Source organism: Ictalurus punctatus, chromosome 23 (assembly GCF_001660625.3).
Source record: "Ictalurus punctatus breed USDA103 chromosome 23, Coco_2.0, whole genome shotgun sequence".
Taxonomy (NCBI): domain Eukaryota; kingdom Metazoa; phylum Chordata; class Actinopteri; order Siluriformes; family Ictaluridae; genus Ictalurus; species Ictalurus punctatus.
In genome coordinates this window covers 724,119-742,500 of record NC_030438.2, presented here as the reverse complement: position 1 = coordinate 742,500, position 18,382 = coordinate 724,119, and the positions used below count along the sequence as shown (strand labels likewise).

The 18,382-nt window shown below is 40.2% G+C and overlaps 1 protein-coding gene across 4 annotated transcripts in view; it reads right to left on the bottom strand.

The window, feature by feature from the left end:
* asap1b (ArfGAP with SH3 domain, ankyrin repeat and PH domain 1b) overlaps positions 1–18,382 on the bottom strand; it is an 84,939-nt gene that overhangs the window by 36,492 nt on the left and 30,065 nt on the right. For all 4 annotated transcript variants that reach the window (XM_053674872.1, XM_053674870.1, XM_017453713.3 and 1 more), the window contains exons 4-8: positions 16,687–16,759; positions 13,224–13,369; positions 7,765–7,839; positions 3,224–3,273; positions 515–644 (exon numbers count right to left, since the gene is read on the bottom strand). In XM_053674872.1, the coding sequence (XP_053530847.1) occupies positions 515–644; positions 3,224–3,273; positions 7,765–7,839; positions 13,224–13,369; positions 16,687–16,759 (474 nt within the window). The remainder of the gene's footprint in view (positions 1–514; positions 645–3,223; positions 3,274–7,764; positions 7,840–13,223; positions 13,370–16,686; positions 16,760–18,382) is intronic.

Sequence of the window (18,382 nt, the reverse complement as noted above, 5' to 3'; positions counted from 1 at the left end):
ATAATCATCATCGTCATCATCATCTATTCCATAGATAATAATAACTTAACGGATATTAACACTGACCATATTAAATATGCTGTGTGTGTGTTCGGTTGGGTGACGGACAGTTATGTTTATTTGCATTAGATCTGCTGTGAACCTGATTTGGAATAGAAAGATTTCTGGTTTATTAGAAGTGTGGATGTATAGAAAAACAGGATATTCTACTGATCTATTTCAGTGATTTCTAATCTGACACATCTGAATATCTGAACACATCTGAATAAACTCCGCTCATTGTCAAACATGCCCTTTGGTAACACAAATACGATAACACAAGAAAAAAAGCTTAGTTCTCACAGATAATTGTGCGCATGCTAATATTATTAAAGCAATTCATTGCCTTTATAATCAAAGACTTAAGATTTTATTTATTTATTTATTTATTTATTTATTTTACCTGCAAATGTTCAGCTTTCTGAAACCTGCTGCTTTACTCTGAACCTGTATCCTTCTCTGTCCTTTCACTCACCTCACACATCTGAAGCTGAAAAAGCCGTCGCTCTTTCTCCATTTCCTCTGCGATCTCAGCACCTGTGATCTCTGTTCGGATCATGCCATGTTGCTTGGCGTGCTCTCGTTTTTCCTTTTCTATCTTTGTACTGAAGACAGACCACGAAAGATTCAAAGTTACCCCTCACCATAAACTTACCTTAATATTATGAAATACCGTTATGTATTTCATAATAAACATATCAAGTACTGATAGGCACAATATAATGCTGTACGAAACAAAGTTAACAGTTACAAAGAAAAGTTACAATTCAAAAGAAACTGAAATGCCTGTCACAAGTGGTCACTGTTAAATGCAAACCTTTAATGCCATTATTTGAAATATAAGGCATTATAATTGAAAATGGTTCAGTAATCTTGAATGACTTTTTACATGAACATGCTGAGAGCTATTTTCTACAAGCAGCTCTGACAGAGTCTTTCGTTAGAAGCCTCTGTACACTTTCCAATCCAAGGATGGACGAATGTCTAGGACAAGTAGGTTTACCAACCAAAAAAGGAGAAAAACAATCCTACTAGTAAACATAATGGTGATTCGACTCACCCTCATACTTTAACTAGAACACCATTTAGTCGATTTGTCCACATACTTGCTTTTTCTTGTTGATCTAATTTAAAAATGGAACCATTAGTGTCTAACTAGCTAGCTAGTATCTAAAAATATGAAAAACGTCGCTAGCTCATTAATACTAGCTATGACAACAGTAGCCTGTTGATCTTTAAAGATAATGACTGATTAGGTTGCCAAAATGTCAATCACTTATAGCTCTTAAGAATTATAACAAACCGCAACCACTGAAGAAATTATTTTTCAACCTTTCGTTAGGCTAGGTAACCTAATGGTATAATTATTATTTTTCAGGTGATGTAAGGAAATATTTTGTGGCATAATCAGCATTAAATCCAACTGAATGTAATGCAGCTACATTTTCCCTGTGTATATACAGTAATATTTATTTTACCTTAAAATCCATAAAATTAGAAATCGGGTGTTCAAGATTGGGTGCCAGTGATTAGAACCTGCTTAGGGAGTGCAGGCGTTATTTAAGCCTCTCACATCTAGTGTCTGCTGTTTCCTTTGTTATTGAGGTGTGTGGTGTCATCAAGCCAAGATCTAAAGAGTTCTGCATGGCCTTCAGAAAAAAGGTTGTGGATGCCTTTGAGTCTGGCAAGGGATTTTAAATACATCATTCCACTGTAAGGAAAATAATCTACAAATGGCACAGATTTCAAACAACTGCCAATTTGTCCTGGACTGGCTATCTGATGCAAAAAGAAGTCTTCAAGAACCCCAAAATGTCATTACAGGATCTGCTCGTAAGTCTTCCAACTGTTTTTTATCGAAGTGCATGCTTCTACAATCAGAAAGAGATTGTACAAATTTGACCTGCATGGGAGGCGTGCCAGGAAAAAGCCTTTGCCAGTGAGCATATAGGCAAAGACCAGGCCTTTTGGAATAATGTGCTCTGGTCAGATGAATCAAAGATAGAGTTGTTTGGCCACAGTAAGTTTGGCCATCAGACATGCTTTGTGCAGACCAAAGACAGCTTCTCAGGAGAATCACCTCATACCAACTGTGAAGCACGGTGGTGGAACTGTTATGGTTTGGGGTTGCTTCGCTGCCTCAGGGACTGGACAGCTTGCATTCATTGATTCAACAATGAATTCTGCATCATCTCAAAGAGTGCTTGAAGATAATGTGAGGTCATCTGTCCAAAAGTTGAAGTTGAATTGAAAGTGGACCTTTCAACAGGATAATGATCCTAAACACACTCGCAACTCCACCAAGGAACGGCTCAGAAAGAAGAAATGGAGGGTTATGGAATGGCCTAGTCAAAGCCCGGATTTGAATCCCATTGAAATGTCATGGGGGGATTTGAAACTGGCAGTACATGCAAGAAAACCCTGAAACATCTTGCAGCTGAAAGAATATTGCATGGAAGAGAGGTCAGAAATTCCAGTAAGCCGATGTCAGAGACTTGTGGACAATTATGCAACACACCTACAAGAAGTTATTTCTGTTAAAGGGGGCAATAGTAGCTTCTGAGGCCAAGGGTGTACTTACTTTTTCCACAGAAGACTATCACATCTATTGATATTTCTGTTGAATAAATGATTGAAAAAGCTTTTTCCCTTGGGGTTTTGTTCAAGTGCATCACCTTTATTAGCAGGCACCCTTTTCAAAGATGATCAAATGTTTGCTTGTCCAAATATGTCAAAAAAGCCTTATTTTTTAACATCACTGTACTTGTTTTTCCCTCATCCACCATCATGAAGTATTAATTCTGTCAATTCTTGCAAATAAAATGTTGATTGATGGTGTCACTAAGAGCCCAAAAATGCTTGCTTTGTTCCCTTAGTCTGCATTAATGTGCTTAACTAGTTAACTACCTCACCATTTGTTATTATATTATGTTAGAAACCAAATTTTAGTCCAGTCAATTAGCTTTCCAGGCAACCAAAACATGGGACTGGGCAGTATACTGGAGTTTTTATCCAATGGGCTAGCTAACAGAAGGTAAAACCTTGCAATACGTTTTCAACAGCACTGTCATCTTGTAAGGTGCTATAATTCTGCCTATACACACACAAATACACAGATACTTTCAAAGATACAACACTACTGGGAAAACATAAATGGACTATCAGGTTACACAGGCCCACTTACAACTTTGTTTCATAGTCCTTCCAGGCTTTGTCAAATGGCTTTTTCAGGTCCTCAGGAGAAAACATAAGAGAAAAAGAAAGTTATCAGTAGGCTGAAAAAGCCAGACTAATGCTTCTCCTACTGTCTTTGTGATGTTTTGGGATGGAATGCAATGCTACAATAGTCAACAGTTGAAAAGGTATTATAATTATTAAGAGAAAATACTGTATTTAAAAAAAACGATAAAGTAAATGAATGTGAGCAATACAAATAAAATATCAGGCACAAGTGCTAACCTCCTTAATCTCATTAATGAGTAGACTGACTGAGCAGGAAAACAGAAATATACAAGTCAGTTGTTCTACAAAAAATAGCTAAGAAATATGTGCTTAGTAAAATTCTTAAGTGGAATTGAACAGTGATGTACTCTTGAAAACCCCACCCATGCCAGATGCCCCAAACAAAACGAGTCTGCTTATAGAAAGGAGGCACTGGCACTGAGAGCAGAGTGCTAGCAGTGTAATCAGGGGCCTAAAAACACTAGCAAAACCTCTCTCTCACACACCTCAGAGTTATACTGGATTATGTAGACAGTGGTAGGCAATAATCCCCACGCTGCCACTCTTGGGCCCCTGAGCAAGACCCTAAATCAAAACTATGCCAAATTTGGCCAACACTCATAATATAAATAAAAATCACACAACCCAGAACTAAATATTCACATCCCTAAACCACAGCTACAGTGACTAACGGGTGATGAGGGCACATTGAAGAAGCACCACAGAAAAGTCAGGTAAAGTGGCAGAAGCTTTTTTCACTAAGTTCATGGCAAGAAATGGCACATAAAACACTGAAGGAGCGCCACTTCTTATAATTCATACAGTATAACTGTCATTTTAACCTATGAAAATAAAATGGAGTGACATGTCACTGTAATTCCTCCACATTCAGCTGTCAAAAGCACTACAGAGATACAATGGACATAAAAAGTCTACACACCCCTGTTAAAATGCCAAGTTTTTTGTGAGGTGAAAATTTCCACCTTTAAGGTAAAAATTACAACCTGACCCAAAAAAAATGATAATGATTAAAAAAAAAAAAAAAAAAGACATTTCAGAGAAAAAAAGATAAAAAATAAAAAAAAACTTTATATAACCTGCATAACAGCTGCATGAGTGTGCACATCCCTGAACTAATACTTAGTTGAAGCACCTTTGATTTTATTACAGCACTCACACTGTTTGGGAACGTGTCTATCAGTGTGGCACATATTGACTTGGCAATATTTCGCCACTCTTTCTTTAACACTTTGTCACTCCGGCAAATTGTAAGGGCATGTCCTGTGCACAGACCGCTTCAGGCCACCCCACATCCTCTTAGTTGGATTCAGGTTTGGGCTCTGGCTAGGTCATTCAAAAACATAAATGCTCTTTTGGTTAAGCCATTCCTTTGTTGATTTGGATGTATGCTTTGGGTCGTGTAGGGTGACCAGACATCCTGCTTTGTGTTGTAATTCACAGCATTTTAGTCCTTTAGTCCCACATCCCACAACTTGAGATGATGATTGGAAATAAAGAGTTAACTGTAATTTGAACTTGGCGTGCTCGAGCGCCGAGTTTGTGAATGGAGGGCAGAGCCGGAGAAGGTGAGTGGTAAGAATTGCACATCTTCTGGGAATTATACCGATACGTGTTGCAATGAGCTGAGGCAAGAATAACAACGGGAGAGACGGGCACCTCTAAAGACAGACAGCCGTGTGCGCGAACGTGTCTATAAAATAAAACCACTGAAAAGTGAAAGAATATAGAACCTTTTTTTAGTTGAATCTGGGAAAGTGTTACATTAAGGTTTTAGTTATTTGTTTTCGTATGTTTCAACGATATTTCAGTATGTTATAAACTGAAATAGACGGAAAACATCAGTTGCGTGGCTGACGAAGCAATCATCCCCAGGGGGCGTCGGACAAATCTGACATTCATCCAATGGCTGTGACGAAAGTAATGAAGCCTGTCATCGAAGAAGTATGGTGTCTCTGTAGAACAATAAAAGGCGTTTTCCAAAAAGAGTTGGGACGGGGCAACAAAAAGTGTTACTAAAAAGAAAGAGCCGGAGGAACATTTTGCAACTAATTATGTTCATTGGTAACAGGCCAGTAACATGACTGAGTATAAAAAGAGCATCTTTATGGAAGTACAATAGTACCAAATGTCCTCAAGGCAAAATGGCATGTTGAATTACATGAATTGAATAAAAACATATCGCAATAACAATACTTGAATTTTTCTGCCCAGCAATTTGACACAAATTGAAAAGAAAAGAAAAAAACCCCAGCAATATCAGTGCTTGAATTAGTTTCCTCTGCAATTCATTGGGTTTGTATATTTTGATTGAAAACAAAATTCCAGCCGCAAAAATTCAGGTCTTAAAATGAAAAAGATGAACCTAGCAGACCGGCATAAAGTCGGGTTGACGTTGGACGTTCGATATTGGCAGAGATGCGCAAATTAAGGGACAGTCTCTAACGTTACACACGACATTGGTATACACGTTTCTAACTTCAAGAGCATTCGAAGGGAACGACTTACAGTCCTACAACCAACTGTACAGTGTTCATCTAGGCGACAGGTATGATACACACCTTTTAGATTTTTTATCTTTAATTAAATAAAATGTCAAATCATATCTAAACCTTGTGATGTTTTATACCGTATGGACATATACACAAAATATACCATAGTTTACAGCTCGAAAGCATCTCCATCAAAAAACGCTACTATAAATGTCATCAACATAGTGATCAAAGCACAATATGTTAATATTTACCGAAAATTGCTGTAAATATAGTCGCTGCTGCTGTCTGTCCCGATTACACCCATTCAAACAGGCTGACAGCGCAGATTTGTTTGGAACTATTGGGAGCCACATGAACTGTGTTGCGGCGAGATCAAAGCGTGTCGCAACTCTCTTTCAATGCGGCTGCTTAACCCGAACCATAACTGTAGTTGATTGGATCATCGAATTTGGATGATGGAACAATGCTTATCCGGTCTGAAGATGCCCACTGATTGGGAAATGCCCATTTATGTTCCGCAGTGACCTATACTTGCATCAAAGGGCTGTCAGGTTTCACTCAAACTCCACACACGTGAGGTCAACTCACAGAAATCCTTTTTTTTTTTCCTCCACTCAATTTATTTGTGCAATAATGTTTCTCTTTGATGCATCGTTTGATAGAAGAGACATAAACATAAATAAATACAAACGGGCCGAGTGCATGTGTTTCTTATTCATTTAGATAGGCATCAAAACGGTAGGCCTTTGGGAGTCAGAAATATGTTCGACATTGTCCCACACAAACTTACTACGTGTCCCACATTGGGTCTGTTTGCATCTGGTCACCCGATTGTCACGCTGTGAAGGTGAAACCCACCTGAAAGTTCTGCACTAAAATCGGCTGGTATTTGTAGCTATTCATGAGTCCCTCCACCTTGATAAAAGCCCCAGTTCTTGCCACCATGCTTCACCTTTGGTGTTCTTTTGGTGATGTGCATTTTTTTTTTTTTTTTTGCACCAAACATACCATTGGAATTTATGGAATATTTATACCTTTTGGAATTGCTCTCATCAGACCATAACATATTTTGCCATATGGTTTGGGGAGATTTTGAAATTGTTGTTACATGCATGTAATCAGGACTTGTCAGATATTCCTGTAGCTCCTTGAATGTTGCTGTATGTCTCTTGGCAGCCTCCCGGGTAAGTTCTTGTCTTGCCCTTTTGTAAATTTGAGGGACATCCCGTTCTTGGTTCATTTTGAACACAGCCACACCCCCAATTATAAATGGGTTGTGACATGGTTTATCTTGGTTTCATTATCATCATTTTTTTTTTTACATCATAAAAACATTTTAACAGGGGTGTGTAGACTTTTCATATATACTGTATTCTGCACTGCATCCATCACTCTGTTCTGGCTGAGTGCTTGAATGGGAATTTGAAAACCAACCTTTGGTCATTTATAAAATCACCCAGTGCATACAAGTGTCCAGACTGATGGCTTAATAGCTCTGTCAAGAAAGTATGCATTATGTGCGTTGGCCTGGGGAAACCCTCCACATTTGACCGTGAATGATGTCAAAAACTTTTGTGAAACATGGATTGCAAACTTTAATAATTATCTCAAATTCAAGTGAGTTGTTTTGTTTTTTTTAATTCATAGCTGCAACTTGGAATTCTGAGTAAATTTGAGGGGTAATTATAGAGTATTAATGATAATGCCTTTAATGTGCTACATCATACTAAAGGCCAGGCTCAGTTTAATAGTTTAAATTAAACTGTTTACATGCAGATGTTTACACATTAACAGTAAGGTGTTTATGTCTTCAGTCTCTGGGTCTGCCTGCCAGAAACACTTTCCCCTTCAACCCCATCTCTATGTATTTTCCCCATCACTGCTGCTCACGCCTTCAGGGCCTGCTTTATGAGTATTATTTTGTGCAAGTTTGCATTTGGTGTGTGTGTGTGTGTGTGTGTGTGTGTGTGTGTCAGTCTATAAATCTCACCCCCTTTACGCCTTTCAGATCTCCTTTCAGCAGAGAATCCAGTGTGAAGATCACATTATGATTCAGGTTCTGGAGCTGTACAGAGAAAGACACTAAATTAATGTTTCAATGCACTGCTTAATCCAGGGGTTCCCAAACATTTTGGGCAAATTACCCCAAATAGACATTATACATTTTCTGTGACACCAAGCCGTACCCACCCGACAATTTTTTTTTATTCCTAACTTATAATATAGGTCTACTGTAACATGAGCTTTTAATGATACGTTTGTTACATACGTACGTGTAACACACGCAGGCTTGGGGAGTAACAGAATACATGTAATGGCGTTATATAATCAGGATACAAAAAACTGGTAACTGTAATCCGTTACAGGTACATCAGAAAACAACGTAATCAGATTACAGGTACATTTACTAAAAAATGCGAACACTACCAGGATTACAATTTTTTGTCATAACATAATTTGACATAACACAATATAGACAGTCGCTTGATTATAGTTCTGGTTCTCTCTTGCCAGTCGTGACTCACATGAGCAACTTCCTGGTGAATGCACAAATAAATTTTGCACAAAGTCAATTTGGAAGAAATGAACACAAACTGTTCTCTGAAATGCTTTTGTTAGGGTGACCGTACGTCTTCATTTTCCCCGGACACGTCCTCTTTTACAGACCTTAAAAAAGACTCTAAATTTGAGAAAACGTCCGGGATTCGGCTTTCGTTTCATTATGATGTGCTTATTGTCTAATGCTGCACCGTGTGCGCGCATATTTGCATTGCTTTAACCCCTCTCTGCTGCGCTGTTGTGTACCGTGTCAAACAGTTGCTTGACAATAACAGCAAATGACAGCTGTCCTGAGTCGAAACAACACCCATGGCCATACAAGTCAATTTTGTATTTCATGTTATCACATTGCTTCTTTTACATGGCCATTCAAATGTGTAAATGACGGTACACTCGTGGCATCTGATATTTTATTTTATTCTAAGGACATTGAAAAGAATGTAGGAAAAAATGTAAAATGTGGGCAGAGTGAAACCAATTTTATTTATATATATTTATGTGATGCTACTAGTGTCTTTTTCAGTGTATTAAATTCAGCATTCATAGTAACACTGTTTTGAATGCTATTAAGACACCCCCCCCCACCCCACCCCCCCCGGCAATGTTACCCACATAAGGGACAATGATCTTTTTTTTATATATATATATATTAATTTAAACAAATCCAAGCATTGAACATGTTTTTAAGCGATAAAATAAGCTGTATTTTAGATTATACTGCTTTTCTCTTGACTTTACATATGTGACCTTGAAGTAATCCAAAAATAATCAGACTGCATTACATTCATATTGTCCATCATACTTGGATCACGTCACTGATTACATTTTGTATGAAGTAATTTATAACTAACAGAATACATTTTTAAAGTAACTCTCCCAACCCTGAACGCGAGTTACTAAAAACCAAAGGGATATGCCTTGCACTGACTCCTGTATTAAATGGACTGACCCACAGTAAGCCCTACTGACACCTTAAGTGATGCAGTCTTCATCTTCATCAGAATCTTGAGCTGTTCCTATTCACAGTACTGTGTGAGGTACTAGAAGCTGAGTGACATGCCTCAAATAATGGCCCAGAACAACCCGCTGTGAGGGTCTGAATTTCAAACAGGCAAAAGGAGCACAGTCACATCAAAACGGTAATACCTGAATGAAAAAGGAGAAGAAAAAGAACAGCAGGGGGAAATGAACCTGTGGAATAATTTTACAGGCCTAGTTACATCTCCATTCAGAGCTAGCTCACTCTGCAGGGCCTAAATCTGTCATTCACAAACTGCTTCTCACAGACTGCTGTGAGTGTGTGTGTGTGTGTGTGTGTGTGCGCATGTGTGAAAGAGAGAGAGAAATAAGAACAAGATGTGTGTGCAAATGGGTTTATAGAGGCTTATTGAAAGCATTTCTAAAGTCTTTTTGATTGATTCATCTGTCTTATGGAACAGAAAAGCTTCCACTTGAACCAACACTTCAACTGATGCCAGCTCTGTGAGTAGAGGCACTCATGTCCATCGAATGTGGATCCTGTCTGCTACACGTTGCACATTTACGTGTCTATTTATTGTTCACGTGCAATATATACTCTTCAGAACAAAGTATTTATACAGTACTGATGCTCTTTACACATACACGGGGAACAGGAAAAAACACAAATATTTTTCTTCATAAAAACTGCCGCTGTGTTCCACACCCTCAGCACTTATATTATGGCGTGAACTTGACTAAGGCTGCAGAAAAGTATCATCCATGTCATCAAATAAACTGTCAACTATTTTCTTCATAACCAAACACCCTGATCTCCTGTAATCGCCAGATATGTAGGCCTAATTCAGAGAAGTAGTGGACTAGCTGTCTTTTCCTTTGGTAAAGCAAAAATGAATAAATGTAGTCCACAATTATTTTTTACATTTAAGCATAATTTCCAAGTGTAATCCTCCGGACTGGAGAATCTGTTAAATCTAGTCTGAAATATTCCATTTTGACTGCTTTTTAATCATCTGCGTGCATTTCTTTAGTGCCTGCCTCGCTGTTTCTTTCTAGAGCCCGGACTAGTAAACATCCCCACGGCAGCCTCTAGCGAATGTATTCATCTAATCAAACTAGTCTGTACAACCTCAAACATGTATTTAAAAACCTTTAAATCAGTACAATAAATATCCCCAAATAGTGCAGTCAGCTAAAGAGTTTATTAGTCCTTCTTTTAGCCAGTCTTCTCAGAGCTGGTGTCAGTGTTGATCAACAGAACACACGATAATACACTGGAATGTATTACCCGAAAGCTCTTGGAAGCTAAAGCTATTACAAAATTACTAGCTTTAGTTTATGGGCCTTCGACGCCTAGAAAACACTGATGTTTCTGAGCAGAATTTAAGTTTGACCCCCTGTTTTATGACGCGTGATTTCTGTCTGCAATAGCAAAACCCTGGGGAAACTGTTTAAGACTGTAGACTTCGTACGACTTTGCACAAAACTGGATAAGCATTCGAGGGACACAAAAATGCCCAAAGGCCAAACTAGCAGTGTTCGCTATTAAAAACCGTGTTTCAGCAGACACACACTGGACATGTACATTAACCTCTGAATATATAAACTTCATGAACATTAAAATACTATTTCAAAATTGAATTAGACTTTGACAGGTCTAACTCTCACACAGACCCCCACACACACACAGACTCACACACACACACACACACACACACACACACAGACCCACACACACACACAGACCCACACACACACACAGACCCACACACACACACAGACTCACACACACACACAGACTCACACACACACACACACACACACACACACACACACACACACAGACCCACACACACACACACACAGACCCACACACACACAGACCCACACACACACACACACACACACACACACACACACACACACACACACACAGACCCACACACACACACACAGACCCACACACACACACACACAGACCCACACACACACACACACACACAGACCCACACACACACACAGACCCACACACACACACACACACACACACACACACACAGACCCACACACACACACACAGACCCCCACACACACACACAGACCCCCACACACACACACACAGACCCCCACACACACAAACCCACACACACACAAACCCACACACACACACACAGACCCACACACACACAGACCCCCCCCACACACACACAGACCCACACACACACAGACCCACACACACACACACACAGACCCACACAGACCCACACACACACACACACACAGACCCACACACACAGACCCACACACACACAGACCCACACACACACACACAGAGACCCACACACACACACAGAGACCCACACACACAGACCCACACACACAGACCCACACACACAGACCCACACACACACACACACACACACACACAGACCCACACACAGACCCACACACACACACACACACACACACACACACAGACCCACACACAGACCCACACACACACACACACACACACACACAGACCCACACACACACACACACACACACACACAGACCCACACACACACAGACCCACACACACACACACAGACCCACACACACACACAGAGACCCACACACACACACAGAGACCCACACACACACACAGAGACCCACACACACACACACAGACCCACACACACAGACCCACACACACAGACCCACACACACACACACAGACCCACACAGACCCACACACAGACCCACACACACAGACCCACACACACACACAGACCCACACAGACCCACACACAGACCCACACACAGACCCACACACACACACAGACCCACACAGACCCACACAGACCCACACACACAGACCCACACACACACACAGACCCACACACACACACAGACCCACACACACACACAGACCCACACACACACACAGACCCACACACACACACAGACCCACACACACACACAGACCCACACACACACACAGACCCACACACACACACAGACCCACACACACACACAGACCCACACACACACACAGACCCACACACACACACAGACCCACACACACACACAGACCCACACACACACACGAGCACAAAAACACCCTCTAAGAAGTGAAATAAAATGTTGCCTTAAATGTTGAGTTGCTGTTTGAGAGTGTGTGTAGAGGTGTGGGTGACATGGCTGCTGAGCACCGACACGTTTTCACAGTGAGTTTCAGAAAGGGCGAAGCTTTACACACCAGCTATGTTTCTAACCAATTATAAACCAGATAGGACGAGTAAGAGACCAAACAAGGACATACAGAAAGATAGAGATAGAGAAGGAGATTGTAGGTGTGAAGATATTTTTTTTCTTCATTCAGTCACCAGATGAGATGGCACATAGGAGCACATGACTCCACTTCTGTAGACACTGCTTGCATGTATTGTGTGTGTGTGTGAGAGAGAGAGAGAGTGTGAGAGAATGAGAAAGAGAGAGAACGTGTGTGTGTATGAACAAGAGGAGAAGTAGTTGCCGATGTGTCTCTTACTCATTATATTTCTGACACTTCTTCTCAATGCTGCTGCCAGGAAGTGAGAGCGATTGCACCCCCACTCACAAGCACACAATCATACACACATTTTTGTGCTCAGCATGCAAGCAGGTTCCAACACCAACGCAGAGCAACCTGTGTACTGGCTGTATTGTCTGAAGCGCTCATCCAGCAGCAATACAGTCTACACTACATCCATACTGTGTGCTGAAATTAAACACGCCCCTGAGATGTTCTGCTCAGGTGCATGGTTAATTTCTGCACGCGGTATTCCAAATTTCAATTAGTACTATATAGTACTTGGTTTCCTGACCAAGAAAGCTAGACAAAAAATCAAATCACTAGCGTACGGAACCTGAAGTGATGTAAAAGCTCACCAGGTTTTTGAGCAGGGACGAGAGCTCCTTTGTCAGCGTGGAGAACTTAACAAAGGCCGTTCCCAGGTCAGGGTTGTCTTGGCTGATGAAGTTACCGCCAAACTTGTCCAGTGCCTGAGCATATGTCTCCTCATTCTGAAGGTGTTCTAGACAGACACACACAAGGTTATATTCACATATTCAAAGCGAGGGGTGTTACAATGTGATAACTAGTCTAAAAATAATAATGGGTTCATTATTATTCTTAATGAAAAACACAACAACAAAAGAGTACAATGACAAACTTGCTTATATTAAACCAAACTGTCCGCCATCGCCTTGTCAGTCAGCTCGCCTCACTCTCGTCACGTGATAAACGAAATCTGATCTGTGCTGCGACTCGGACTCATTCGGATCATGCTGAATTGAGCAGACGCATTCAGTTTTTTTTTAATTGTAGCGTCCGTCCTCTAACTGAACTAGATTATTTTTATTATTATAATTATTATTACAAGTGATGTAATCAGTGTGCGGCCTGAACACTGGAACACTGGAACACAGACTACCACAGCAGGCCTAGTGCAGAGGTTTGTTTTTTTTCCATTTGGAGATAACGGCTCTCACTGTGCTTCTTTGGAGTTCCAGAGCCTTTGTAACACTTCACACACTGATGCATTTCAATCACCTTCTTCCTCATCATTTCTGGAATTTCAGCACAGTGTGTTACTGGGTAAGACCTTTTAACCAACTTCATGCTGTTGAGAAAGTTCTGTTTAAGTGTTGATTTGATTGAACAGGGTTTGCAGTAATCAGGCCTTGCTGTGTCTAGTCCAGCTGAACCCCATTATGAGTGCAGTAACTTAGATCTGGGGAATTGGTAACTATGGGGGCAAATACATTTTCACACAAGCCCAGTTGATATTGAACTTTTTTTGCTGAAATAAACAACATTGTTTAAAACTGTGTTTTGTGTTTACTCAAGTTGCCTTTGTTTCACCTTAGACTTTGTTTTAATTTCTGAAACAATTTGAAACAGAAGAAATCAGGAAGGGTAAATACTTTATAATAAAAAAATTTAAAACTGTACCTTAACAAATTCTAGTTATGTTCAGAGTTGTGCAACTTCTGTGAAACAAGTTCCTGTTATCACTTAAAGGGATAGTTCACCCAGATCTATGCGGAAGTGAAGATATTCTGTGACTAAAGACTTAATGTTAGTTTTTTTGCGCAACATAAACTTGGGATTTAACCACTGGATTCACATGGATTACTTTTACGATGCCGTTGGATATATGGACAGTAAATGGAGGGACAGAAGTCTCTCAGGTTTCATTAAAAATGTCTGCGTTTGTGTTGAAGATGAACGACAGTCTTATGGGTTTGGAAGGACAAGAGGGTGAATAATTGATGACAGAATTTTCATTTTTGGGTGAACTATCCCTTTAAGTTACATAACCGCTACAAACAGTCATTCCCTCTCTTCAGCTTCTCTTTTTTCCTCTCTCTTGAATTTAATACAAAAAAAAAGAAACCAAAAAGTCTTCGAGATGCTCCTGTTTCAGTTAAATTAAAGGAACAGATTTACCTCTGACTGTTATAAAGCACGGACACTGGGGACTCTGTCCATGAATGTTAAGTAAATGTATCTTAACAAAAAAAACATTACCACGAGATCAGATGTTTTACTTTACTAAACAATAAAAAAATGCATCCATTCATTATTAGTCTTAGATGATGTGGAGTGTCCGCTGTACAAGTCTCAGATATGAATAAGCTGTTACTATAGAAACAATAACACATTAGAAAATGTGCATGAACCTATCATTCATGTTACAGCTGGAACTACCTGTGCTGTTAAATAAAAATAATGACACCTTCTGACTACTCGGATTCAGGAATTCATACACAATTGGAAAGCTGGTATAAAGCAATTCAACAACGTTGTGATATAATGTTAGGTACAATTCTGAAATCATGATTATCCAATCATCATACATCATGTATAGTTCAAACAATTCAGAAATGTGGTCTAGGGCCATATGTGCTCGCACTTCCTGGTGTCAGTATCATAACGAAGAATCTGACACAAGGCCCATAGAGCCTGCGCACAGTAATACTCTGGAAGTTCAACCATGTGAAGTGCTCTTCGAGGGAAACGGCACTTGTTCAGCCATGCAGCTAGTTTGTTAACAGTATGGAGTATTTTCATTTAGCTGGAATGAAGTGGAAATCCCCACACACGATCGTCAGACATCATTTCTATAGGTAACCTCTATCAGATGAGCTTTCACAATTGTTGTATTGTCAAATACTCAAATCAGGTCTGACTAATGACCTCATGGTAGCAGGTACTAAACAGGAAATGCACACCGACTCAAGAAACACTGTCAGTAATTCTCCAACATTCTCTATTAAAGCATAATGATGCATCTTCATTAGTATACAGAGTGTGTGTGTGTGTGTGTGTGTGTGTGTGTGTGTGTGTGTGTGTGTGTGTGTGTGAGAGAGAGAGAGCGTGTGGGTGTGAGACAGAGAGAGAGAGAGAGAGAGAGAGAGAGAGAGAGAGAGAGAGAGAGAGAGAGACACAGGAGAGATAAAAACTATTTTTAATAAAAGAGTGGGTGTGTGTGGGGGGGTCAGAAGAGTTGGCATGATGTTGGAAATACTTCAAAATACACCAAAATCTACTTTTATTGTTTTAAAGATTTTAAAAGAACATGAGCTTCATTAGGTACATTTATTCTTACAGCCTCATTACAAATGCCTCAAGACCCAATTACAAGCCAAGAACAGTTATGATTCCAGTGTTTATATGCAGCACTACAATACACACAGCAACCAGTGACAGAACCTTTCATTTACACCGTTTCACTTCTTCTTCAGCTCTGTACTAAATGCTGTCCTCGCCTCTGCGACCAACGCTAGGGATTTTCATTTCCTTTACATGCATACACACCAAGGTTTACGGCAATTTACAGTTTTAAACATATAGTAATGACCTTTCTAGTCAAACCTTATGTTCTCGTTCATCAGAAATTCAATAAAATTTTATTTGTATAACGCGTTTAACAATGGACATTGTCTCAAAGCAGCTTTACAGAAACAAACACAGGATACAGATTTGAAGTCTGTGAACTTATCCCTATTGAGCGAGCCAGTGGGGACGGTGACGAGGAAAAACTCCCTAAGATGAAATAAGGGAGAAACCTTGAAAGGAAGCAGAAATCAATATTTCAGCTCAGTCAAGGCCTTGCCTAGCTAGATGTATGTAGCTATTTAGTATGTGAGGAGAGAGTTTCATCGTGATGACACACAAAACTTCAAATCCCCTCACAGCAACTCTCTTCCAGGTTTCTCACATACATTCAGGCGTGTTTATTTATTGTGTGTACATAAGTGTGTGGAGTTACAGGCAGATTCATGAGGAAAAACATTTAATATGTTAAATCCTTCCGTGTCCCTTCGTGTGTGGGATTTTCTTTACCTTGGCCAGAACTGCAGATGGATTTGACAGACTTCTTAACTTTCTGCAGTGAAGTCCTGTCCTGATCCAAGGCCTGGCAACAAAGAATATAGAGTTGTAAATGTGCAAGACATATATTGACATATATTGACACAATCATTTGAAAAAAATAAGTACACCACATGGAAATTATTGTTGTTGTTTTTTATATATTTGGACAAGCAAACATTTGATCCTCTTTGAAACAGTGCCTATTAATGAAGTCCATACAACCCATCAAATGACACATAAAACTGACCATTTGTAGCAACTTTCACAATTTAAATGAACAAAAAAAAAACAGATCAGTCACATGGGATACAATAAGTACAATATGTACATAAGTACATTTATCATATCTTCAAATCCATAACATTAGAATCAGGTGTTGAAGTTTGTGTGTCAGTGATCAGAACCTGCTTAGGGAGTGCAGGTGGAACCGGTCTTATTTATACTCCTCTCATAACTAGTGTCTGATGTTCCCTCTGCTATGGAGGTGTGCGTGTGTGTGGCGTCATCATGCCAAGAACGAAAGAGTTCTGTAAGGTCTTCGGAAAAAAGGTTGGGCGGCTGTGGATCAGGTGGTAGAGCGGGTTGTCACTAATCGTAGGGTTGGCGGTCCGATTCCCGGCCCACGTGACTCCACATGCCAAAGTGTCATTGGGCGAGACACTGAACCCCAAGTTGCTCTCGATGGCAAGTTAGCGCCTTGCATGGCAGCTCTGCTACCGCTGGTGTGAGTGTGTGTGAATGGGTGAATGAGACACAGTGTAAAGCGCTTTGGTGTATGATGTGATGCTCTTTAATCAACAAATAGCTGTGGAACTGAGCTGAGGAATAAAACACTTCCGGATGTGCTGTTCCAGGAAAATGACCAACTTCAGCATCACACCCCCCTACACAGCCGGTCAAGTTTTATTTCTTACTTAACTACCGACCATCAAGTTAACCTGACATGTAGCAGTACTCTGCCACCCAATGAGACTAGTAAATAATATCACAACACCATCAAGCTAATATCACAAACCAAGATAAAAGGTAAGACTGTTGCTGTGATATTAAAAATGTATTACTGGCACATGGTCGAAAATATACTCCTCACTGGTCAACACAATCAGAGTTCAGTACTGACCTCGAACAGGAACAACCAGTCTCAAGGAATGACACGCTCTCTAGCACGTTAATTATCGGCATGTAAAAATAACAGGCTGTGGCAAACATCTTTTTAAATGGAATGAACTAATGAACAGCTATGATTTTACATGCACGTTTCATTGAGAAATTCAGTTCTGCACCCAGACAGTGGGTGCTTCATGCCATGCCATGACCTTTGCTCCTGCTCCTCAGAGATCAGCAGCTAAGGCTAACACAAACCCACATTCACCAGGAGCTCCTCTGACATTTGATCACTGGAGAATCCTCTCCTTGTAATTAAGACTCTGCTCCGTTATTACTGAAGCTCCCTTCGTATTTGAAATACACTGAAACATGCATGTTTAGTGACAGTGTCACAAGGCTAGGCTCCGCCTTAATGTTCAAAGTGATTTTCTTCAGGAACTAGAAGTTTCCAGAGGAGTCTATCCTGTGTAGAAGCTGTGTGGATAATTAAAGAACAAAATGGGCCTGCTATAAAAACAGAAACCTCCTTGACTCGGCCAGTCTAAAACCTTCCATTTTT